A 25,820-nucleotide genomic window follows, 5' to 3' on the forward strand; every position below is an offset into this window, starting at 1 on the left:
AAGATGGGTCACCCCCTTCCATCTCAGCCCAGCCCTGGCTGAGCCTCCCCAGGACCGCGGGAGTGCTTGCTCTCCCAAAATCATGTGTCTTCTGGTAGGTCACTGCTTTTTGCAAACCAGGTTTAGGACAGATGTCAGTGAAAATACCCCCAGCACAGCTGACCCTTTGCTTACATGAAGCAGTACCTGGGAGAGTAAATGAATAGAGTGGCCTTTCCAAAGGCATTTGTGCTCCCCCATCACCCTCTGCCTGTGCCCCAAGCTGAGAGAGCTGCTGGCAGCTTCTCTTCCACAGGGTGCTGGTCTGGGGTGGGATGGCCCATTCCAGGACCTGTAATGCCAGGAGCAGAGTGGAATGCTGCCTTGTTTTGGATGGTTTGCTGGTTTCTGAGGCAACTGCATCTATAGACTGACAAGGGCCAGGCTGGGAAAATGGCTCATCCCATGCTCACCCCATCCCATCCCATCCCATCCCATCCCATCCCATCCCATCCCATCCCATCCCAATCCACAGGGCTCAGAAATGCTCTGACCTTCCCTGTGCTGGCATGGTGGGTGTTATGGGTGAAGGCTGTCTCTTGCCCCACCAGCCCCCTGCCCTTCCCAGGAGCTCTTCTTGTGGGGCTTCTGATGCAGCTAATTTAAGGCTCTTGACATCCTGGTGAGAAAAGTCAGAGTGGGGGTCTCCACTCTGCTGGAGCCTGCAAGTGTGCTCACCTTTGGGATCAGGGGGTCTGGAGAGGAGCAGTGTCCCAGTCCTTCAAGGTGTCACTGCCAAAGTCCTGCTGGTCCTTAGCAGGGTCCTGTACCCAAGGTGCAGCCCTGGCCACGGTGAACACAATCCTCTCTTTGTCTCCCATCATCGTCTGCCCTCTTGAGCTGGGTCTGGAGGAGTGTGGTGGGGTGATGCTTTTGGGGGCAGAGCTGAAGGAACCCCACAAAGAGCTGCTTCTCTCCTCCCTTTTTTGCCCATCTCTTTCTTTGTGCAGTGTGGCACAAGCCTTGATCTTGGGAACTCAGAGAAGCCGTATGTCAGCACCAAGGAGATGTGGCTTCAGGTACCAGGGCAGTCAGTGGACATGTGGGATCCTGACTCAGGGGTCTAGAGATGGTCCTGGCAGCCTGCAAGTGGCAGACTGCAGAACAGGCTGAAAGGGACTGTCATCAAGCGAAGGAGAGATGTGCCACTGCCGCTCAGATGCCTGCTGGGGCTGCTGCCACCCTCTGCACAGCCCAAACTCCGCCCCTCGGGGCTGCCTCCCACTCCCTGCTCTGGATGCAAATCCAGATCCCATACAGTAAGTGGCTTTGGGTCTGCACCAGTGTCCCCTGGTGCCTCAGTCCCTTTCCAGCCAGCTGTCGCCTGCCAGCAGAGCCTCTTGGGCTGGTGTCCTCTGCTCCCTAGGCACTGATGCTTTAACATGTGGGTGAGCACCAGTGGGGTTGGGGTCAGTGCAACCCCACAGCTCACCTCCCTTTGCTCTCCCAGGACCAAGCTGCTTTCTTACCCTGCCCCTCTTGTCTCCCGCAGGCACGTACCAGGGCCAGTTCACCAACGGCATGCGGCACGGCTACGGCGTGCGGCAGAGCGTGCCCTACGGCATGGCCTCCGTGGTGCGCTCCCCGCTGCGCACATCCCTGTCCTCCCTGCGCAGCGAGCACAGCAATGGCACCCTGCCCCAGCAGGACTCGCCCGCCGCCAACCCCGAGAGCCTGCCCCTCTCGCCCACCATCACCCGCGGCGGCTTCGCCCTCAGCCTCTACGCGGATGCCGAGGCCGGCAAGCCCAAGAAAGGGGGGCTCTTCCGCAGGGGCTCCTTGCTGGGGAAGCTGAAGAAGTCCGAGTCCAAGTCATCCCTGGCCAGCCAGAAGAGCCGTGTCAGCTTCCTCAAGAGCGAGAGTGGGATCAGCTCGGCTGCCAGTGACGCCACCTCCACTGTCAGCCTGGGCGAGGGCGCCGAGGGCGAGGAATACACCCCCTTCGAGTCCGACATCGATGCCACCACCACGGAGACCTACATGGGCGAGTGGAAGAACGACAAGCGCGCTGGCTTCGGCGTCAGCGAGCGCTCCAGCGGGCTCAAGTACGAGGGCGAGTGGCTGGACAACCTGCGGCACGGCTATGGCTGCACCACGCTGCCCGATGGCAAGAAGGAGGAGGGCAAGTACCGCCACAATGTCCTGGTCAAGGGCATGAAGAAGCGTGTGATACCCCTCAAGAGCGCCAAGATCCGGCAGAAGGTGGACAGGAGCGTGGAGGGGGCTCAGAGGGCTGCGGCCATCGCCCGGCAGAAGTCAGAGATTGCAGCATCCAGGTGGGTGCTTGGAGCTCCAGTGCCCAGGTTCCCGCGGTGATGGTCCCCATCCCTTGTGTTCAGGAGCTGTCCTTTTTCTCATCCCCTCTCCTGTCCCCCTGCAGCCCTGGTCCAGAGGGGAGGTGCTGGACAGCAGGAACTGTTGCCAGCCCTGGCACTCAGCAGGACAGGGAGCATCCTGATGCTGTGCTGGGCTGTCAGAGCTGCTGGGCATTGTTGGGGCAGCATGAGAAACAGTGGGGTTTGATTGTGGTAAATCCAACAGGCTCGTGAGCAGCAAGGTGTGTCCCAGACAAACTGGGGCTGCAGCAGAACACAGCTTGGCCCTGGCGTGGCTCTGTGGGGAGTTTGTGGGATGCATTAGGGTTGTCAAGTTTAGCAGCTGAGTGTAATTGCTCCACTGTCCCTCCTGGGATGGAAGAGAGAGGAAATAAGAGTGGCTTCAGAGTCTGCCTGGAAAGGGCAGGGGAAATTCTCCTCCTCCAGCTCACATCCCTGCCTGTGTCTGAGCTGTGTTGGCAGCATGCTCCCCCTGAAGCATTCCTGCCAGTCTCAGAGCCAACCCCGCAGACAACACAGATCTGGGAGGCAGGGTTGGAGCCTTCACTTTTCTCCTCTTGGGGAAAGGTGGTCGTAACAGTCCTTGAGGTTTCACCTGGCCTCTCCAAGAAATCCTCACCCTGCACAGGCTTTGCTCAGCTGCTGGGCAGTGACTCCATGGCGGTCCTGTCTCACTCCATTTAATTCCTGTTTAATTATCAGTTACTTCATTATCAAGTAGATGGGGGAAATAAATGAGGACACCTATTCCCGAACCCCATTCTGCTCCTTGGAGAAACCCCTGCTTTACTCTCCTGGCAGCCATTTCTTCTCCAAGCTTTTGTGGGGAGCATGACTGATTGTTTTTTAACAAAACCCAGTTGCCTCAGGGACGGGTGGAGAAAACCCAGCAGGATTGCAAGTGAAGCTCCATGCAGGGCCAGCTAGGATAAAAATAACAGGCTGGGGTGGTGTGGGGCCCTGGATCCTCCTGGCAGGGCAGGCTCAGCCCGACACCAGCTTTGCTGTGCCCGGGAAAAGCGTGTGGCCACGGCGTGAATAAGGAGGCTGGAGCTGCGAATGCTGCTCCCCGAGAGCTTGGCTGGTTTACACGAATCTCTTTTTATTATACACTATTTACACTTTGGATCAAAAGCGGCTCTGCAGTGTTTTCAATCAGGGGCTGGAATGCACCCGCTGCCCTGGCGGGGACTGCATCCCTCCCCAGTGCGGCCGGGGAATAATTTCCTATTAAGGAAACCTTGGAGCTGGAGGAAGTAAGAGTGGAAGCTGGTTTCCTCCAGAGAGTCCTCAGCCAGCAGACCCTGCAGTGGTGTGGCTGCTGGGCAGGGAAGGGATCGCTGTGCTTGCTGGCAGTGTGGAACCCCAGTCCTGTTCCTGCGGCACTGCTTCCAGCTGAGCTGGACCCGCTGGGAAAGGGGAATTCAGGCTCCCCATCCTGTAAACTTTAGCTCAGTGTTTCCATCAGTGTTTATTCCTGGTGTGTGTTGCTCAGGGCAGAGCCACTCTCTCTACCTGATGCCTTTTGTAAATCTGACTTGTGCTCTTCTCCCTCCTCCTTTCACCTCAGATCTAGGGTAGAGAGTAAATCTACATAATTTTTCCTGGAGAAGGTCCTTAGTTTAAACCCCAGCTCTGCTACCACCTTTTGCTTTGGCCTTGAACCTTGCCTCAGTTTCCACACCCAGGGCAGAGTAATTGCGGACAGATTGTGAAAACGGATTATTACAGTTTATAGAAGGGCTGCACTATCATTAGCACTGCTGGAGCTCATAACTGTGAGGTGGAGCTTTCTAGATGGAGCCTTTACATTTCTCCTCAGATGGCAGTGTGCCCCTTACCCAAAAAAATGCCTTTGAGGCTACACCCATCCTTTCCTGGGGGAAGATGTGGCATATCTGTATGTAAGATGATTACTAGGCACTAATTACCAGGACACAGCAGGTGGGCTGTGCAAATTCCCAGCTACCCCTGCTCACCTGTGCTGTTGTACATGGATGTTTGAGCTTCATTTGCGTGTAGCACTCGGGGGAGCCCCTTGCAGAACTAAACTGCCCTAACATCCAGCCTTCTGCTGTCCGGGGGTGAAATGCCAGGCCAGATTTCTCCCTTTTGCACCATAAAAGGCCCTTTAGGGATAGAAATTCCGAGGAAAACAAGCCCAAGCACTGGAAGCTGCCTTGGCCAGTTGCGCCACAGGAATCCCAGGCACGTGCTGAGCTCTGGGGTGCACGGCTGGAGGCTGTCAGCAGCACTGAGGGGTGCCCTGTCTGTGAGCTTTGGGCTGAGAGCAGCAGCAGCCAGGGACGATGGTCAGTGTGGTCACCAAACCTCCCCTGTCCCATGCTCCGCTCTGAGGGTGTCTGAGGCACCAGGCTGGTTCGCAGCTCCTGTCCCACCTGCTGTTTCACTTTGGGTGTTCCAGCCAGGCCCGTGGGCAGAGCCAGCTACTGCCTGTCCTACTGCCTCTCCTGCCCCGGCAGTGCTGCCCTGGCCTCCTCAGCTCCCTCCTGAATCCTTCTGGGTTGGCAGTGCAGCTGCTTTCCCAGTTGTGCAAGAAGCTGAGGACATCTTCTCACTGTCAGCTGAGGGAATAGCTCTGTTTCTCATTATTTCAGTGAAAATCATTTGGCATGGGGCCATGCTGTCCTGAGCAGCCCATCCAGCTTCACCCCATGCAAAGCCCATTGGTGCTGCTCGGATGTTGGATAAAAAACCCTGGGCATGCCTATCAACAGCTCTGGAGATCAGCTAGAGGCATGGAGCTGACAGAAGCTGGAGTATGAATCCTCACCCAGGCTGCTCTCGCTCGGGAGAAAAGTCACCTTGGGGCACAGCCTCTGTGGCAGCTGGTGGATGTGGCTTCACCCCTGCCCAGGGGTAGCCACGGATGGATGTGGGGTTAAGACACACTGTCCGGTGTTCATTATCTCTGCCCTGTACTGCTGGTGCTCCAGGACTTGTCCTGCTGTGATCCCAAGGGACTCCTGTCAGAGCTAGGACACGGCTGTTCCTGCAGTGCTAGGTGAAGGCACCTGCTACGTCCCTCCAACCTCCCCTTTCCCACCATCCATCCTGACTGGGGACTCCTTTGAAAAAAAGTTGGGGTGGCTGGGAAACACAGGGAGGATGTGGGATCACAGCTGGGGCTTCACCTCCCTGGAGCTGAAGTAGACAAACTGGCTGGAGGACTGTGAGGAGGGGACAGCTGCCCTGCAGTTTTATGGGCACACAGGCTGGTACAGAATAGAGTGCTTTGTACCCTGGGTACTTGATGATCCTTGTGCTTCAGGAGCAGCGTGTGTCTGCCTGTCAAATGGGGAGGATGGTCCTGTGGAATACAGGGAGAAGAAGCATGAAAATGGTTGGCTTTCAGCTCTTCAGAACAGATGAAAATAAAATAAAATAAAACAAGAGGAAGGGAAGGACTGTCTGCAGGGGGAACCTTTGATTTTTTTGGAATGTGTGCTCAGTAACTGGGCAGCTTTTACAGGGGTTTTCCTTTTCTCTGGTGCTTTTTAAGGACAAAATGAGTGTAAACACTGCAAATCCCACCTCTGTCCCACTGCAGCAGTGTCTGACGTGGTCTGCTTCTGCACGTGGTTGTGCTTCCCAGTGACTTGGACCAAAATCAATGGAGGGACTTGGCCATGTGTCCTGCAAGGCACGAGTCTGGCCAAGCTCTGAGGTCCTTTGACGGGTGCACGTCCTGGCAGTAACACCTCAGATATATCTGCCGGATGTCACGGGATCAATAGGGCAGCAAGATATTAGAGGCTATAATGGCTGCTGGGCTTCACCAGTTTGTCCTCGTGTGCTGGCCCTGTAGCCCCTGTGTGGTTTATGCCTGGAGAGTGCAACTCCAAGTGAATGTATTTTGGATTTATTTTTGTTCTAATGTAATATCTGTAGGTATCTGTAGGAATTTCTAGACTGTGTTCTGAAGTGTGGGGCATTAATTCCTGATTCAGTGGTGAGCCTGGGCTGTGCCAGGAGTCACACAGGTGTGGCTTCCCCACCACCACCACGGGCATTGTTCACAGTGTGAGCTTTTGCCTTGTTTTGAAGCCTAAGTTGGTTTTCTATCTGTACCCATGACTTTGGGGCACATCTTAGCTCTCACTTCAAATAACAAGAGCGCTTGACAGCTCCTGTGTCACTTTCCAAGCCTCTTCTGCCTGGCTGCATTCCCGGCAGTGTCGCCGCTGTCTCCCTGTGCTCAGCATTTCCAGGCTGCGTGGCCGGGCAGCAGCGAGCGTCTCCTTGGGGAACGCGGGTGTGTGGTGCAAATGACGTCCCAAAATCGCTGGAGTCAGCAGAGGCTCCTGACTAAATAAGGGCAGGCAGAGCAGGGCTTTATCAGTGCGGCCTGAGTGTGACAGCTGAGAGCTGGGGCTGGGGCAGCCCACGCCGCTGGGGCTCGGCTGTGTGCTCCCACTCGGAAGGTGCTTTATTTGGCACAGCTCTGCCCTTGTCCCCACTGCTCTTGGGGCTTCAAGCTGCTGGTGGGGAAAGTGGGCAGCTAAAGGGATGACTTCCCGAGGCACCTCTTTGGTGAGGTGTGGTATATGTCTAGTGCAGTGCTGGGCTGGTGGCCACGGTGGCCTTGGCGCTCCTGGGGCTGATAGCACAGCTCAGCTTCCCTGAGGTCAGATATCAGACCTGGGATTTTAGGTCTGTTGAGTCAGACTTGGGGTTTGCTCTGAAAAGCTTTAGGATTTTTTTAACATGTGCTTTTAGCCAGAGGCAGAGGCATTAGACACTTCAGGAGTTCAGCACATTCCCAGACCTTTAGGTCTAAAGCTGGAGGAGGGCAGGATGCTCACGGCCACCCTGCGAGAGTGGGCAGCAGCAGCAGTGGCTCAGGACAGTCCCTGCCAGGACAGGAGGGAGCAACTGATCCTCCTCTGCTCTCCCTGCCTCACAATCTCTCTGCTCCAGGACTCCACACCTCCGTGTGTGATGGATGGGTGTGTAATTAGGAGGCAGCAGCAGGCAGGAGATGGGCAGAGCTCTTCCCAGCGCTGGGTGGGTTATTGGCTGCTGTTTGCCAGGGAGGGACACAGGAGTTGGGAGCAGCATTTCTGCAGCTGTGTGATCAGACACCAAAGATCAGAGAGTCACAGCCTGATCACTCTGGGGGCTTAAAAGACAAGCTCATGGAGGTGCAGGGGGGCTCCCCACAGGATGCAGTGGAAGGGTCACTCCTAGCAAGATACAACCACACCTGGAGGCAGTGGAGTGGCCTGAGCTGAGCACAGCTCCTCGATGGCTGGTATTCTGGCTGCTTCAGGAATTCTGGCTGCCCAACAGCCCCCATAGTGGAAATCTGCATCTCAGTGCTTCCATGGGCAGGGTTCAGAGAGTCACTGTGCACATGGACAGGGAGAAACAAGGGCAGCCACACAGCTCCTGCTATAGCTGAGTGCCAGGACACAGCATTGAGGGGATGCTCCTCAGTCCTGCTGTCCCAGTAAAGACACTTCTCACAGAGCTCGGTGTGTTTATAAACAGGATAATCTTGTTTCATCACCCTTGGTTAATAGAAACCCAGTTTCTGGCATCTATTTCTGCACCAGCTGAAGCCCAGGGCTGGGACTCTCCCACTTTCTGTGTGGCACAGCAGTCTCCAGCTCTGCAGAAATATTGCTGTTTTCAAACCTCTGCCTGATCCTCATTCTACTCATCCACTGGAGCCATGCAGGGAGAGGGCTGTAGGGTTTGGGTGAAGTCTTCTCTGTTCCTGATCCAGTGTGGCCATGGGGACAGCAAGCCCCAGTGCTGGGGTCCAGAGCCAGGATCAGACACCCACCTCAGCTGTGGGACCCCCACCGTGTGTCCCTCCACACAGGGGGGCTGTGTGTGAGGCTCTGTGGGCTGGAGGGATTCAGTGTCACTGGGTGAGGGATGGTGTGATGCCTTCACCCCTTTCTTCCAGCCCTCTGCCGGAACAGCCTCATCCAGGCTGGCTGCAGTTCCAGCACTGACACATTTTTGGCCCACCATGCTCCTTACACGGGATGTGCTCTGACTCTGGAGGAGGGTGCACGGCTTTATCTGTTTTCCACCCCCCTCACATGAATTTCCTCAGGCATTTTCATGCCTTATTAGGGTAAGAGGGAGCACACACGTTCAGTAGCTCCAAGGAGAAGGCGTCTGCTGGACAGCACACAGCTTTCTCCAGGGCTTCCTGGGTTATCAGGGTTGAGGCAAGCAAGGCTATGGCTTGCAGGGATCCCCTCAAGAGCAGCAGAGATGGGATGGCAGGATGGCAGCCCTAGGGATGGGTACAATTCAGATAGCCAGCCAGGCAGGGAAAGTGGAATTAATAGGCTGTTCATTCCAACCTTGTGGGAAATCCTTATCTCTACAGCTTACAAACACAGAAAGGGAAAAATGAAGTGTGACTTTCATCTGCAAAAATGACTGTGGAAAATGATAGTGTCTCATTCAGTTGATCTGCTGCTGCATGGAACAAGAAGGCTCTGACTCCCATCCAAATGCTTGGAATCAGCCAGCAGGGAGCTGGGCTTTGAAATCATCAAATTCAATCATGCTTTGCTCAGAGGTTATCATCATTTCAGTGGAATGTGAAATAGCCTTATCTTGAAAAAGAAATAATATTTGAGTAAAACGTCCAATTTAAATAGAAAGCCTGCGATGCAGAAACCTTCCCTCCTTCTGGAGGAGGGGCATTTTTTTCAGCTTGTCCTGGTGCTGAGCCAGAGCCCTTTGGCTTTCTCAGTCCAAGTTTTTTCATTTTTCTCCTGCAAAGCCTGATGATTGTTCAGTGAGGGCTGGCAGGGACCGGGTGTCCCGTCTGCCTGGGTGCACTCAGCAGCCTTGGTTACAGGTGCATGGGAGCTGTAGGCACTGAAGTGTGGGACGTGGACTGGGTGCCCTCACAGCTCCCAGCTCCCTCTCTTCTTTCGGATCTCAGAACTGTGAACATCAACTCCAGAGACTTAGAAGGCTGGGAGAGAAAGGCTCCTACTTTAAATTTTGATAAGTAGTTGGGGTTTGGGGCAAATGCAGTATTTTAAGAAATAGGCCTTCATTTTCTTAAAAAAATTCTGTTGTGTTTTTTGGTTTTTTTGACTGGGGAAAAATCCCCACAAAACAGATACAGCAGTTCCTCACTCCTTTGGTTTGGATTGCTGAAATCTGAAAAACGTTTGATTTAGAAGTTGCTAAAACTTTTGGTTGAAAAAACCAACAAACTTAGAGTGAAAACACAGACTTTCTGACCCATTTTAGTGCTGGTGGATCAGGCAATGAGGTAAAACACACTCCACTTATGGATGCTGTCTGTTTGGCACAGCCTGGGGCTGGGCAGCAGATCCTGGGTCAGGCAGGCTCCCTCAAAACAAATGTCTGCTGCATCCCTGTCTTTCTTGGAAATGGGAATTCCAAGGGCAGGGCAGGGAGCAGCCCCTGCTCACTCAGTGCAGGTGCAGGCAGAGAGGCAGGAGCACACCAGGGATGGAAAGGCTGAAGAACCCTGATTGCATATGTCCTATAAAGATGTTTTGATGTACTTGTCAGTGGGATAACCCGCTCCTTTCATCTTGCAGTAGTACCTAATTAAATCAGGGTCCCCAGGGCATTTGCTGAGCCCCTTTGATAATAGTGTCCTGGAAGCTGGAATAAATCACTGGCATTTGGGCATAGCCCCAAGGCTGTGCTGCTCTGAGGGACTTGCTCCTGCTTCTCCGGGCTCCACTCAGTCTGCACCCAGAGCAGCAGAGTGGCCCTGAAAACCAGGGGGAGAAGGAAAGGGTCCAGCTGGCAGCTGCAAATCCCCCTTCTCCCCTAAGATATCTCTGTGGATGCTCTGATGAGCTGCTCCCAGCCTGACTGTGCTGGCAGGACAGGCTCCAGAAGGGCCAGGAGCTGCCTGTTCTGCTTGTCTGAGGCCGGTGCTGTGTCCCTGGGCCGTGGTGCCATCCTGGTTCCAGCAGCCCTTTGAGCCGACAGGCTCTGGCTTGCTCTGCTCCATTTGGAGCCAGTTCTAGGCAGCTGCCGGCTGCATCCTGGGGCTGTGGGGGAAACAGAGAGCAGCTGTGGGCTGTGCCAGCCCCAGGGGCTCATCACAGCCCATGGGCTCCCGTGTGGGCTGGCATAGCCAGGCCTTGATGACCGCTGGCCACCCGGTCCCATTCAGCTCCCGGAGACAGATCGAGCAGATCCTCTCGTACGCGGGGCTGGGGTGAGTGGGTTGTGATCTTATTGAAGACAGCTGCAGATCTGTCTGCCGAAAGATTAATATCACTTTAACTGTTCCAAGGGGAAGTATCCCTCAGTGAAAGATGCAAGTGGCTCAGAGCTATTTGGGGCTAAGGATAACATTTCAGTATTTTAAAAATTCACCAAGTAATCATAAAGGCTGAGCTCGTTAGGTGGCAGGGAGTTCTGCCAGCCCTGTGCTCCTAAAGCACTGTACAGAAAGGGATGCTTTTCTCTGGGCTGAATGGCCTGGTCATGCCGTTTCTGTGGAAGGAAGGAGAAAAGGTCTGATTTATTCAGCCAAGTAGCCTGAGCATGTACAAAGTGCTACCACTTCTGTGTAAGTGCTGGCACTGAGAGGAAAAAGCCTGGGGTATCTCATGAGCTGCTCTGCAAGGTCAGGATGGTTTCTCTTCTTGGATTTCTGCTTCGGTAGTATGGAGGTGTTTCCTTTAGGAGGAAAATTGTGTTGATTAATGCTTATTTCACAATTTCGATCACACCTTGCAGGTGCAGAGTCCATATTATAAAGCAGCAAAGGTTCATGCACCCCAGGAATGTGAGAGTGGAAGTGGAGTGGGTAGATTCATGTGACTGATGGAACAAAAAGAGCAAAAGGAAGGTGAATGGTACAGCTGTCTGTCAGGGCAGGACACCCATGGGATGGGACAGATGGGTTTGGCTGAGGGCAGGGACAGTGGCATGAGAGGTGGACTGAAGAGGCATATTCAGTCCCATGGGCTGGTTACAGGCAAATGAGGGTAGCAGAGTTTTGCTGGTATCTGCATGCAGGTGGAGGCAGAGGGAGAGACACAAAGGAGATGGATTGGGACTGAGCAGGAAGAAAGGGATGCTCCAGCCATATAGGTGACACAAGTATGAAGATGGTGTGTCAAATGGAGAAGCCAGAAAGTTCTGTCCTAGTCAGGATGTAGAATCATAGAATTCTGGAAGGGACCTTTAAATGTCATCCAGTCCCAGCCCCAGCCCAGGTGTGTGCTGGTCAGGTCTGAGTCGTCTTGGCCTTCACAATGTGAGCACAGAAGGGACCGTGTTGCCATTAACAAAAATGCTTCTCCAGCTTTCCCTTGATCCCTTCTGAGTGATCTCCCTTCCCTCCCTTCCTGCCAAGACAAACAATTATTTTAAGTTTCTTCAGAAGGACAGAATGATTCCTGCTGGATGCTGGAGTAGGGATTTGGCTGGGAGTGGAAAAGCCAGTTTCCAGGAGAGAGGAGTTTAGCAGAGGACTCTCTTCCTAGAACTGACTCATTAATTACTTTTGCTTAATGGTCTTCTAGACAGCTCCTAATACCAAGAATGGCAACAATCATAGAATGGGTTGGGTTGGAGGGGTGTTCAGTTGGTCCTTGCTCAGGGTTTGCTGAATCAATGGGAGAAGGGAGACCCTGGAGAAGGAAGGACAGTGCTGGACAGGCCTGTTATTCCCCTAATAAGCAAATGTGAAGGTAGACAGCTGAACTGTTCCCCTATTTCTAGCTGCAAGGTTATTGCTGCATCCCCAGGCACCTCAGCCCTGTCTGGTATTTGCAGTATTCCCTGCTAATTCCAATTTCATTTGCCGTCTAATCCAATGTGGATGTGCAAAACCACATAAACTGTCCAAAGAGACGGGCGTGCTGGCTCGGTTTGGGCCTCACCTGTTAGCGCGGTGCTCAGCTGCGGCTCGTGTGTCCACGGGGGATTTTAGCAGCAGTTGGAGGAATGATTCAGGCAGTGTTTCTGGGAGATGGCCAGGAAGGACAGGAGTGGTGCTCTGTCCTGCACTAGTACAAAAACGATTAGAGCATTAGAGCCATGCCAGAGGAGCAAATGAAGCAGCATATGCATTTAACCCTCCCGTCCTGCTGGGATGTGAAGCCTGGCAGCCGCCGTGATCCAGCGGGAGGCAGTGGCAGCAGGGCTGGGACAGGGGCTGCAGACATTGCCCACATGCCTCCCCTCAGCTCGGCACCGGGCTGCTGCTCCTCCTTGCAAAGAATTCACTGGAGCTATTTTTAATAGCACTGCCCGGGGAGATGGCTCAGAGTGCAGTTGGGAAGTGCTCATCCTGGCAGTGCTGCCTTTTGGGGCAGGGAGCGCCGGTGTGGGTTTGTAAAGTCCCCTCTTTGTGTTTATTTCCTCCAGCTGGATGTGTTTATTGTTCGTGGCTCACTTTCCAGTGCTGCCTTGAAAAGGGTCTTTTGGATTCTGCTGCTGGCTGCTCTAACGCCTCATGGTCTCTGTTTCAGTTTCCCACTGAGCTCCTCTATCTCCAGACTTCTACTCTGCTGGTTTTTGCAGGGGCTGTTTAGTGCAGAGGTACTGGGAGCTGACAACACAACAGCAGTAAATAAAAAAAGTGTGGCCCTGATTAAAGTGTGCCTGAATAGCATCAAATTTATCAAGGCTGGCATTTCCTTTTTGTGAAAGCTCATTCTGCTTTTTGAGAAGATCTTAACCTTGGAAGAAATTTTTCCTCTTGCACGTTTCACTTCTGAGGTTTGAAAATCACCTTCCTGACACCCTCAAACCTCCCTGGGCTTTTTCTTTCCTTAACTCCTGCTCCTGGCAGACCCCAGGCCGTGGGATGGGACAGGCTCTTGTGCTGCGTGCACTGGGCTCTCCCAGGGCGGCTGGCGTTTGTCTCCTGCTTTGCTGCCAGGGCCAAGTTTTCCTCTGTGCTGAACTCCCAGGCTCTGCCAGCCACATGGATAAATAATAAATTCAGGGATACTCGAGGCCAGTTAGATGTTATTGTTATGGCTGGCCCCTTTCCTCTAGGCTGGACTTTGTCACAGTGCTACTAAACCCTCAGCGTGGGTTTTTTGGAGGGCTCTGAGCAGCACTGCCTTCCCAAGGTGCGCTGGGGATGTGCAGCTCAGCCAGGGAAGATGTACCTAAGACACCATACCATGTCTCTGAAAGCCAAGCATTCATCACCTGGCTGCTGCCATATAAGTGATCTCAGCAACGGAGGGACCCAGCACAGGGCATCAGCATTCCTGCTGAGGCCAGGCTGCTGGCTGGGAGAGCAGTGCTCTCCTGGGATGCTGACAGGGCCAACATGTGGTCTGCTGGACGTGCCAGATTTGAAAATGCAGCTGTGTTGACCATAGCCCCCCACAATCAAACACTTCTGGATGACTTTGCAAGCAGGGGGACAGGAGCAGAGGTCAGCTGTGTCCCACAGAGTGAGAGGTGCCATGGGGGCAGTGCAGGATGCCAAAGTTGTGCTGCTCAGCTTCTTGTCACCGCTGTGTGCAGCCCGGGAGCTGCCCCAGAGTGTCCCTGGCCTCACACCCCTCATTGTAGAGCCCTGCTACCCCTGAGGCCGTGGTGTCTCACAGTGATGGCTCAGCTCCCCACCACCCAGAGCGTCCTCACTGAGCCTCTGCAACCCAGGCTGGATTTTCTTGGTCTTGCCATCTCTTCATCTGCAGGAATTGCAGCCAAATAGCATCCAGCAGTTTCTCTAGAGGAAAGCAAAACTCCAGCAGGAGAAAAGCATAATTGGGAGCTACCTCATAACCTCCATCATCCCCAGGCTGTTCTCTTGTGTTGCCCCCAGGTGCTGGGAGAGGGCTGAAGCATGCAGGAGCCATCTGCACCCACTTGGTGACATGTTCAGCTCTGTCCTTACTAGTGAGAGCAGACCCCACCTCTAGTGCACTTCAGACTACTTCTTTGGGAGCTACTTTGAGGAAAGCACTTGCCAGGAGCTGCCTGCTGCTCCCCCAGCTGGAGCCAGCTGGCTGATTGTCTGGCTGGGAATTGGTCAGGGTAGCATCTGCCTGGCTCAGAGAGCAACTGAAAGGGAGAATTTTATCTCTTGATGGTGAATCTCATCCTCCAGAAGCAGCAGGACAAAGGCAGAGCCTGGAGCATGTCCTGCCAGGATGAAGAGCTGGATCCTCCCTTTGCAAGCCTCTTCCCTGGGGCTGGCGCCAGGCAGGCTGTGTGCCCCAGGCACAGCACACCCAGCCCACTCTGATCCCCCAGGCATGGAGAGCACAGACTCATCCCCCCTGGCCTCTGCCAGATTATAGTAGAATTAATCACGCTGATTATATGCTACCAAAAAAGGAGGTGCTTTCTCTGTTCAGAACTGGCTCAGACCCCCTGCTTGCAATCAGCAGCTTAAAAATGCTGTTTTCTGCCTCATCACGTCTCTGGGTTTTTCAGGAGCTGTAGTAATTTTGGATAAAAAGACCAAGAATGACTGCAATCCCAGGCAGCTCAGCCTGCAGAGAAAGTGGGGAGATAGATAACATGTGAGTGTGGGCAGGGAGGTGAATCATGGCTCCAGCAGAGTGGGATGTCATCCCAGGGAGGGACAGGCTGAGCCACAGCAGCTCTGCACTCTCTTCTCTATCGCAGGCTCTGAAGAGTGTTTTTGGCCCCTTGTCAAGTCACACTGTTGCCTGTATCAGATGGGATTGATGCCCTACTTTTAGTTCTTTCCCTGGAGCTACTCAGAATGTCATATGTGTGCATCTTCTCTCTTGTAAGGGTCTCAGAACAGCATTTCTATCACCTTTTCATTGCACCTGTTGAGTATTCAGACTTCAGCTTGTCTTGTCTGCCTACTTCATCTTAGTTTAATGGGAAGGAATCAATCCTTATTTCATGACTAACAGTCCAAAAATTCCTCTGGAGTGTTTTCACTGCAGGAATGAGAACTGCATCTTTCCTCCTTTTTTGTCCTAAGACATGACCAGATACCAACCTGAATCTGAAAAGGACTCATCAGACACCCTACGACCACAGTAAAGGTTGTAATTTGGGGTGAATTGGTGTTTGAGGAATGCTAACTGCTTATCACACAAAAATATGTGGATTTGTATGTGAAACAGGGAATATGGGGAGCCTCAGAAAATATGACAGTGAGAGCATGGGGAAGGCAGCTCTCAGCAAGACTTGAGTGTTACAAAGCAGCTGCATATACTGTGCTTCACCCGCTCTTATTTTTAAGGTGCAACCTTGCTGTTTGAAGTCAGCTCCTTCCCAGACTGTGAGCAGCTGGGCTGTAAAGCCAGCCCTGCTTTTAGCAAAAAGATCACAGGGCCCCGAGCATGAGGCATGTGAGGAATATGACAGCTGGCCAGTAAAATAACCCCCATAGCCTGTAGCCCTATGGAGCAAGGAGGAGATGTGCTGGGAAAGAGTGGAGAGGACTCAGAGAGCCAAGCTGAGAGGGAGAGAATAGCTCTGATGAGGTCAGCCCCTCAGGCTGCAGCGAGTAAAGGAGCCCCTGGACAATGCATGTTGTTTGCTGGAGAGCTACAAGAGAGAAATTTGGGGTAAAACCTGTCTTATGTGCTGAGCAGGGGCACGCTGCCTCTGGCGAGGTGCAGCAGCTTGGGACTGGTGATGCACGGAGGAGTTCAGCCACCAAAGATGCCTGTGTGATGCTTCAGTCATTCCTCTGAGCAGCACAGCAACGAGCCCGTTCTGCAGCACCTGCTGCCTCACTGCAACACAGGAACGCGCTCATATTTGCAAATACGCCTGCCCTGTTCCCTATGTGCAACCTTTCCACCTTGAGTATCTGGGCTCCTTCCTCGTTGAAAATCTGCTCTTCTCTCCCTGAGTGTAGGGTTTTGGGTCACGTGGGCAAGTTCTGAGTGCTGTTATGCCAGATGGGCTGATTCAATTTTGATGCCAGCCAGTGTTTGCTGGGTGAGCTGCGATGACCTTGGCTCAGAGAGCGCTCACTGTTTTTCCCTCTTCTCTCTGCAGGACGGCTCATGCCAGAGTCAAGGCTGAAGGGTCTGAGCAGGCAGCTCAGGCAGCCAACAACGAATCGGGCATAGCCAGAATGATGGCCAGGGAGCTCTCCCCAGACTTCTACCAGCCAGGTAGGATCAGAGGCATCTTCCAAGAGGGGTCTTGCAATTTCCATGGGGAATCCATTCAAGTGCTTCTTCGCCCACTTTGTAATTCCACAAGTTACCCTCGTGTTTATCTTAAATCCTCTTTTGCTCAATTTCAGCCAGACCCTTGCCCTGGCCGATTTGCTGTCCTCCTTACACCACTGTTTTACTCACTGTGTTACCATAGCCTGGAGAAAAAACCCACAGCTTCTCGACTTCTCATGTTTTTCCACACACCAAAGCCCTCAAAACAACAGGCAGGACAGGCAGCAAGCTTGGGGCTATCTGCAGTTCTCCTGTAGATACATCCCTTGTGGCTTTTTCTTGGAACTGTGTTGCACATTGACTCACAAACCCATATCCTGTGGGGCCTCAGAACAATCAGACTCTGCTAATTAGGGTCTGTAACATCCTATAAGAAAGCAGCTAATACGAAATACTATTTCCTTGATTCTCTATTCATTTGTTAGCATCACTGCTAATTATTTGGCTGGGAAAACACTTGGGAGGATCCTTCTGTGAGACCAAGCACTGAGGATTAGTAGATGGGAAATGTAATATTAGAAGCAGCATTGTGAACGCCATTACCTTTCCCTGGACTGAGTTAGCTAGAGATATGCTCTTCTTGGAAAACTTCCCTTTACAGAGAGGGATGGTAATAAGAGAGCAGAAAATAGAATTCCAGGAGCCTACATTTTCATCCTATCTTTCTTATTATCTGGCTTTATTGCCTGGAGTGAGTGTCCCATGGTTACTGAGGCAAGATCAGAAGGGACTATCACAGCAGCAAAACTGGGGGTAGAAGTCAAAGGTTGACTCGTGCTCAGCAAAACCTGACACCTGCCCCTGCTCTGATTTCGGTGTCTCTGCATCTCCTGTACCACACCTTGGCACAGGGCACACAGTGGGAAATGGGAACAGCTAACAGCTGGTGCCTGGCTGGGGAGAGTCGTGCTGACAGTTTTTCCTAAATTCCCTGTACTCTCACCTTGTGCTGCACCTACAAGCTGGGGAAACACCTTGCTGCAGGGCTGCCCCTTCCTCCCCATCACCCAGCAAGGCCCGTTGGAGCTGGCTGTGAGTGGGGAAACACCAGAGCACCTGGGTGCGGGCATGAGCCAGCCTGTGGCACTTCATTTAACAATGGCTTGATCCTCACATAAGCCCCCCAGCTGCCACTCACAGCTCTACATTCACCCTTTGCACACTGGGGTATTTATAGCACAGAGACAAGGGAAACTGGAATTCCTGAGGGGAGGTTTTGGACATCTAGCTAGATTATTTTTTCCAGCCATGGCAATTGAATGAGACAATTGAAACAGTCTCTGTAAAACACTTGGGGCAGCCTGACCTCCACTCCTGGCTCCTCAGGTGCTGGATTCTCCTGCTGCTGTTATGTAGAGCCTCACTTGGGTCCTGGCCTCTCTTAGTGGCCTTCTAAGCTCCTGATGCATGTTATTCTTCTATGATTCTTTTAAACCTCTGAATTCCCAAAGTGCACAAGAATATGTCTCTGCTTGCATGGTTGCACCATCCAGGAACAAACAGACAGCAGTCCAGCCTTGGATTTTGCTAGGACTGAGAGCTGCTGGTCACACAGCCAGGAGAGCCTAGCAGTGTTTGGTAGCTGTATTTCTCCCTGCTATCCTGGCAGATAGACCATGCTGTGTCTGGCAGAGGCAGTCCTGCTCAGCAAGCCTCATATCCCTAGTAACTGTTGAGCCCTGGATTTAGTTAGGGTATCATCCCTAGTAACTCAGAGGAAAGGATGTAAGCCAAAACCCTTGGTGAAATGTGCTGGGAGATGAAGGTGGGGAGGTGAGTGCGTGCCCTCCAGGCAGTTGGGGGATTTTGTGTTGTAAATTATTCAGGAAGAGAAGAAAGCAGCAGGAGAGAGCAAGGAGCCTGGAGCTGCAGGCAGCCTATTTTGGGGAGTCTGAACAACTGTTGGAATGGCTTCCAAATAACTCACTTGCAGCCAGAAATAAATGGCCCTGAATGGGTCACCTGCTGGTTGACAGGAGTGTGCAGGCGGAGCAGAGCAGCTAAAATCAGTGCCTTCCTTTCCCCACTGCCCCTCCAAGCAGAGGCATTGCCTGCATGGACAGGAGGTAGCAGTGTGCAAGTCATATCACTGACTTATGAGAGGGAAAGGAGCACCAAGCCAAATTTCCCAACCAGACTCAGGTCTGCATCAGTCCTTGAGATGGAGGAGATGAAGGGAGGGACCTCAAGGCAGCCAGGGATGGTGTGGCTCCAGGATCTGTGTCATTCAGGAGCACAGAGCAAGCCCCGTACATCTGCACCCCTTAGCACCACTGGGGTTCAGCAGAATGAGGCCAGAGGAGGTGCTTTTCTTCCAAACAAGCTGCTCTGTGACCTCACACAGCCCAGTAGGAGCATGATGCTCTTATTCTCACTTGCTATGAGCATCATGGTGATGTGTGGGGACCCTTCTCCCAGTGTGTGGAACACTGTGGAGGGTTGTTATTCCACAAGATATTCCCACTTTTTTGGTGATGCATTTTGGTGGATATCTTCAGTGCCAGGCTCTGTCTGAATTCCCCTGACCCAGGCTGGGCTGCAATTTGCAGTGGGGTTAATAAGAAGTACAGATTTAATGATAGGTGAACAATTAACAATTGAAGTGAGGCAATGTTGCTAGGAACTCACAAGTCAGTGTGTGAGATGAGGCCAAAATGAAATCTGAAGCCCTGAGCCACCCTTCCTGATGGTGCCAGGTAATTTTGCTGCTGTTGTGGAGCTCAGGGCAGACAAGAGGGCTCTATAACTTCCAACCCTGCTCCATATATAAGAAACGTATTTTTCCCATCATGAAGGATGGCATGTAGATCACTTGGGGATCCTGTCTTTCCTGATGACACTGGTCTCCTGTGTATCACTGGTGAAGTTGCCATGCTGTTAGACACCAAGGAAGCCACATGGAAGAATTTCCCAACCATTAAATAAAAAAATCCCAAGCTTGGTTGGGAGCCGTATCCTCCTTAGCCCCAGCATGACCCGTCTGTATGACCACAAGAAGCTGGGCTGCAGATTTTCACTGTTTCTTTACCCTTATCTGCAGCTCCTGCCCACTCCTTCAGCTCTTCCCAACTGGGCAGCCCACAATAAGGCTTGAAGCCTTCAGCTGTTCCTGGAGGAAATTCCTCCTGGTGGCAGGGTCCGGTTTGGGAGTACCTCCTCTCCCAAACTCCAGCCTGGACCCTCGCACCGTGGTCCCCAAACCCATTGGTGCTGGGGGCACAACTGCCAAACCACGATGGTGCCGTGGCACTGGGGTACCCAGCCCCAGAGTGACTCCTTATACCAGCCCTTCTCTCCGCAGGCCCCGAGTACCAAAAGCGGAAGCTGCTGCAGGAGATCATCGAGAACGCGGAGCACGGGGTCAACATGGAGGAGGAGGCGCTGCGGCCTGAGGCTGCCCCGCCGCCCCCCACGCCACCTGAGAGCCCCCAGCTCCACGAGCAGGAGGAGCCGCGTCCCCGCGCCAGCCCGGCCCCCAGCCCTGCCGCCACCCCTCCTGAGGCCAAGCGAGCCAAGCCAGCCCCCCGGCAGGACGGGGCTCTGCGTCCGGGCAGCTGGACCGAGGCAGGCGGGCGGGCAGGCGGTGGGAGCCCAGCACCCTCCGAGGGTGAGAGTCGCCCGGCCTCGCGGGGCCGTGGCCGTCCCGCCGAGCAGATGGAGATTGGGCCACTGCAGCGCATGGCGCGCGAGCCCGACGTCGAGCTCTTCAAGGGCTACCACAGCTACGCCGTCCGGACATCCCCGGTCACCCCCGCCACGGACTATGAGGAGGAGCAGTTCCCTGAGAATGAGCCGCCCTCTCTGGAGCCCCGGGGGGAGCCCCAGCGCCGAGGGGGCACCCCTGGCCCGCCACAGGGCCGGGAGGAGAAGCCATCGGTTGTGGCGGAGGCCAAGCCGGAGCCACCTCGCCCCAAGGAGCCGCAGCAGCGGCCCAGCCCTGAGCGCAGGGCCGTGGGCCGGGCTGAGCCCGCGGCCGACAGGAAGACTGAGGCCAGGGCACCAGGCCGGACGGAGCCCAAGGCAGGGGCCAAGCGTGGCCCGGCCCAGGCGGCGGCAGTGGTGGCAGCACAGAAGGCGGAGGAGTGCGAAGAGGTGATGTGGGGCATCCCTGGGAGCCCCCTGGGAGCCACATTTGCCTTCTCTTTATTGTTCCCCATGAGGTCTGGCAGGACCCAGAGGGATGCAGACCTCCCGGGCCTGGGGCTGCAGTGGGCCCCGTGTGGTTCCTGGAGGATCTTTTTGGGATCATAGAGCCTGCTGGAGGAGAGTGTTGGTATCCCCCTGTCGTGCCACCTTCCCAGCCTGCCTTGCCCTGGGTGCTTGGTCTGACATTCATAACCCTCCTGTTTTGACCTCCTCTCTTTACCTGTGCAGATATGCTTTCAGACACATTGTATTTCAAAATTTGCACAAAATCAGGCATCTTCCAATTGATTCTATGCACTTTTCTCACCTTCTTTTCCCACCCCATTTACCAGCCAACTTGGATGTGAAAGTTTGGGGGGGAAAAAAAACAGGAAAAGCTTGAGTGTGTTTCTCTTTTACCTGTTACATTTACTTTTTTTGCTCTAGGGGCACCTCATGAGCTGACCTGTGGTGTTAAATCACCAGCCAATTTCCCAGGTTTAAACTACAGTCACTGAAACTCAGTTTTGCTCTTAGCAAATACAGCTGGAAACCCAGACATTTTATTAGCCTTCTGAGTCCCATCTTGCAGCCCTTTGGATGTGAATGATTCCAATGTGACTTTAGAAAAGCACAGCTTGGAAATACTTTGGTCTGAAATTACAGCAATCTCACATAGGTTCACTGGGGTTTGGAAATAGATGATCTTCAAGGTCCCCTTGCAAACCAAAGCATTCTATGATTCTATGATATTAAAAATGGCAATGTTACAAACACAGGCAATGTGGATGGAGAAGGGAGTTGGGAGGAGCAGCTTGACATGGGATCAGCAGTTCATGTTCCTGTGGTCAGGGTCTCCTTTAACCTAATTTAACTGCAAAAGAAGCCTGATTTAACCTTCTTCAAATGAATTTATAGGGAAGAAGTAAGAATAGGATAGGATAAACATTCCACTAGTTTGAAATTCAGGCTGGTTGTTAAGTGCCAGATTTCAGTGCACCAGGAGGGGGTGATTGCAGTATTTTTGAACAGCAGAATCCATCTGTGTCTGTCTCCTCCCCTGGAGCTGTGGTGTGTAATACTCTGTTTCGGATTTTTCCTTCAGGGACCTAACACAATTGTGATCTGCATGGTCATCTTACTGAACATTGGTCTGGCCATCCTATTTGTACATTTTTTGACATGATGAGCCTCTTGAACAAGGTAAGAAGCAGAATGAGATTTTATCCTCAATTTGTAGATGTCACTGGATGTTTTAAGGTTGACTCACTTTTCATAAAATGTAGTAAAATTATTGCATGAAATTATTTAATAAATTTTCTCAGAATTAAGAACATAGACTGTGTTGGTGGGATACAGTTGCATCATATAGTTTTGCCTTCCCAGTACCATGGGCGTGTTTCATGGGGTGAGACTTCCAGTGCAAGAGTGTGTGATGTTAAATTTGAAATTTGTTTGCTGCAAATACACTTCAAGAAACACTTTCAATTTGCTGTTCCACCGTGGCTGCTGCCAGGTAAATCATGCATTGAAGTATTTCTTGTTGCTCAGACCAGCAAGAGGCAAGAACACATAGAAAATATGAAATTGTGAAATCTGCAGCTTTAATTGCACCAGTGCTAGTTCTTCAGTGGTTGTTACTGTGGTTTAGTAATTGTTTTACTAAACATGAGCCAAAATGTCTATAAGGTTAAACTGGATCTCACTCAGGCCTTCCACTTGAACTGGGATAAGGGTTTGCATTTGGATTTGGTGGCAATAAAATCTTGTGAGGTTTCTCATGCTTGTGGGACTCCTATAGACAGGAATGTGTCCTGAGCTTGCACAAGATTTTTGTCACCTTGGGCTCAAATATTTCAAAAAAATCCGCTGTCAAGGCTGAACCTGACCCTTGAGCCTCATGTGAACATAACACAAGAGGCACCTCCCAAGCCCCTGTGGGGATGTTGGGCTGCCTTCCTGAGGGGAACAAAACTGCTCTGCTGGGCACTGCTTTCTGTCATGTTATTAGTCTCACTCAGCCTGCACAGGTGAAAGCCTTGCAGACAGCTGTGGTAATGTGTTGGTCATGTGTTTTGCTCTCCCTTGACTTTCCAATTTATCTGTGTTCGGCCAGGCGTTGCTGCTGGCGGAGACCTCAGACCTTGGCAAGGATTAAAGCTCAGCCACCTGGAAACACCTAAGAGGAGGACTTGAGGAGGACAATCCTAAGGTTGCATTGCAAACATCAACCTTAAATGAGAGCGTCTGAAGATCAGTTCAGTTTCCTGCTCCCAGGCTGTGGCTGGCCTCTACAATCTACCAAGGAAAAGCCAGGGTTTCTGCACTGTGGTCTCCTCTTCTTTGTATAAAATAGCAGTTGCCTTAAATTATTCTCACCAAAGCCGTCAACTGTCCTGCCATGCCAGGGATGGGGGATTTATCTGTAGCTGTAGGAAAAGGAGTGAGAAGGTCTCATGCATTCACACTGATGTGTTCTGTAACTCCCTTGGTTGACTCGGTGTCGGAGATTTTCCAAAGATTACCATCCGTGGCATGGAGATGAGGCAATACAGCAACCAGAATGACTCATGAGAGCTGTGCCATGGCTCGGGGTGGACGATGCTGCTCTCCATGCTTGGAAGTCATCCGAAGGGATGAACCAAAAGTCTTTCCTTTCCCCTGTCACCTGGCATCATTTTCCATGTATGGAGGACTGAGAGGGGGAGCAAGTTGAAATTGGGCTTGTTGAAGTGTGACCCGAGTCCCGCCCGTGGCGGCCGATGCACCACAGATGGGGCCGCGGGGTGGGGTGTGAGGGACTGGTGGATCCAAGGCTGTTGGTGCCTGTGGGGGTGCTCTGGGTGGAGATGGGGCCTGTTTTGGGACCAGGCACCATCCAAGTGCTCTCCTGCCACCAACAATGCTCTGCACAGAAGTGTCTTGCAGTGGGTGGCTTCCCAGTGTAACGGGAAAGGAAGGTGTGCTGAATTTGTCCCTTTACTCCTTTTTTTCTAAGAAAATGTTGTGAGTTACAGTGACAAGGAGGTTCTTGCTGAAAATGCCTCCGTACACCTTAGGTTACTCCCCTTGGTGTGCCAGGCTGCAGGGGGGTCCTGGGCTCTCACTGCGCTGAACGAACAACTTTCCAGCCAGAGGATGCAGGGTGGCTGTCGTGGGAGAGGTTACCTTATTCCTGAGAGGAAAAAGGTGCAGAGATGTGAGTGACTGCAGTTTATTTGGGTGTTGGGCTCAGAAATACGCAGCAGCCAGGCTTTCAGCAGTGGCAGAGTACAGTGGGGCAGTTGTGGCTGTTGCTCGTGTGTGCGAGGCTGAGAGGCCTGGGTGATTTGCACCGATTTTCCCAAATCTGCGACAGGGAGTGACCTTTGGAAGGAGATTGTCCACCATGATCTGCTCTGATCCTTGGCAGTGTGAGCTTAGAAAGGCAGCACAGATGAAGTTACAGTTTAGTGTGAGACTGAGTGCTTGGACATGTTTCTTCCTTCTTTTAAGAGCAATGTTTATTTTCTATCCCTTTTTAAGATAATCAGAGATGTTATTTATAGTTGGTTGTGCACCTCTGTGTATCCTGAAGTCCCACAGCACAGGACTGGGTGGGAAAACCTTGTTGGACTGGAAAGAATGGGGAAATGATAGTTAAGGAAAAAAACCGATGCCCGGTCTGATTCAAAGGTCAGCCTGAAAGGATTTCAGAGACGGAGTGGCAGACACACAGGGGTTTACACTCACTGGAGACACGGGGCAAAACCTGCCTAATTTATCTACTCTAGTTATGGCATAAGAGAGTGAGAATAATTCAGTACTTTTCTTTGTGAACCAAGTCTATTTTTTAACCTTATTCAGCTCAGGAACATTGCCACAGTAGCAAATACGTGGTATTAAGTGTGGGAGAAGTGAATGTGATCCTTTCCTAAAAGCCATGTGGCTGTACCAGTCCTGAGAAAGCTGTGCAGCATCATCTACACTTCCACAGAGCATAGTTTAGTAGCAATTTGCTTCTTTTCTTTTTTTTTTTCCCTCTCCTTAAATATAAATGTATTGCAAACCCCAGGCTCTGCTGCCTTTGACGTTTTATCTCCATTTGCTGGCATTCGCTTGCCAACTCTGCAGTTTCAATATGCCAACTGCTTTTATTCACCACCAAGACAATTTCCATTGAGAGACCTGAGGGGCTTTTATTTATCACTAAGCACAAAAATGGATATTTTTCAACAGTGCTAAGGTAATTCCTTCCCCCTGCTATTTTTTATGCATGTGATATGCACTTGGTAATGTGCTTTCCTTCTAGTAGCCTTCTGAGAATAGTAGGTAGGTTTGCTTTTATGTGACGTATAACTGTATCCATATTGCACTGAGATATGGATATATATACACAGAGAGAGAGCCCCTTAGGGATTTCATTTTCTTAGATGCAAAATACCAGATTTACCTCAAACTGCATGCTTTCAAAACTGACTAGGATTTTGTGTTATACTTTTCAGGTCTTACAAAGATGCAGATACCTTTCACTCTTCACACAAAAATACCTTCATCACAGATTTTGCAAGCTGTTTACTACAATCTGTGTACTACTGTCCAGAGTTTTCTGTCGGTTGTTCTGCTGGATTATGTGCAATAATAAACAGTTATCTGCTCACTCTATCCGTGTGGATTTTTGCAGGCGAATCTCCAGGTTTCTTTCCATGTTGATGCATTCATTTCAGTCTTAGAGGAGAGAGTAGTGCAGAATTTCATTGGTGGCATCGGGATATTTTTTAGCTTTTTCCTAATTACCTGTTTCAAAATTTTGCATTTTTTTATTGATGGGAGTACTTTGCAAAGAGAGTTGTTTTCACTAACTGCTTTTAGGCAGCCTTTAAGGACCCTGCGACTCTCTGAGCACACTCCATGTGCTCCCATCGTGCTGGCCTCTGGCAGGGGTTGCACAGGGCCAGGAGGAAAGGCAGCTTGCTGGCCCAGAGCCTGCCCAGGGCTGCTGACAGGTCCCTTTGCTGCCTCCCGACCCCAGGGCTGCTGCCAAGTTCATTCCGAGCTGTGCGTCACTGGCTGCTCCTCCTGGCTTTGGGGAGGAGTGATTCTCCACTGCCTGTGCCCCATCCTCTCGCTCAGCCTCTTAAAACAGCCTGGGTGAGAGGAAAGCCAGGCACGAGGTAGAGGGAAATGGCAGCTG

The 25,820-nt window shown here is 52.0% G+C and overlaps 1 protein-coding gene across 1 annotated transcript in view; it reads left to right on the forward strand.

The window, feature by feature from the left end:
- Window positions 1–25,291, forward strand: part of JPH2 (junctophilin 2) — a 31,823-nt gene extending 6,532 nt beyond the window's left edge. The window contains exons 2-6 of the mRNA XM_032127080.1: window positions 1,532–2,315; window positions 16,344–16,462; window positions 19,824–20,614; window positions 21,753–21,850; window positions 22,764–25,291. Coding sequence (XP_031982971.1) covers window positions 1,532–2,315; window positions 16,344–16,462; window positions 19,824–20,614; window positions 21,753–21,833 — 1,775 coding nt within the window. The 3' untranslated portion in view covers window positions 21,834–21,850; window positions 22,764–25,291. The remainder of the gene's footprint in view (window positions 1–1,531; window positions 2,316–16,343; window positions 16,463–19,823; window positions 20,615–21,752; window positions 21,851–22,763) is intronic.
- Window positions 25,292–25,820: the final 529 nt, after the last annotated feature.

This window comes from Corvus moneduloides, chromosome 17, assembly GCF_009650955.1.
Source record: "Corvus moneduloides isolate bCorMon1 chromosome 17, bCorMon1.pri, whole genome shotgun sequence".
Classification (NCBI taxonomy): Eukaryota; Metazoa; Chordata; class Aves; order Passeriformes; family Corvidae; genus Corvus; species Corvus moneduloides.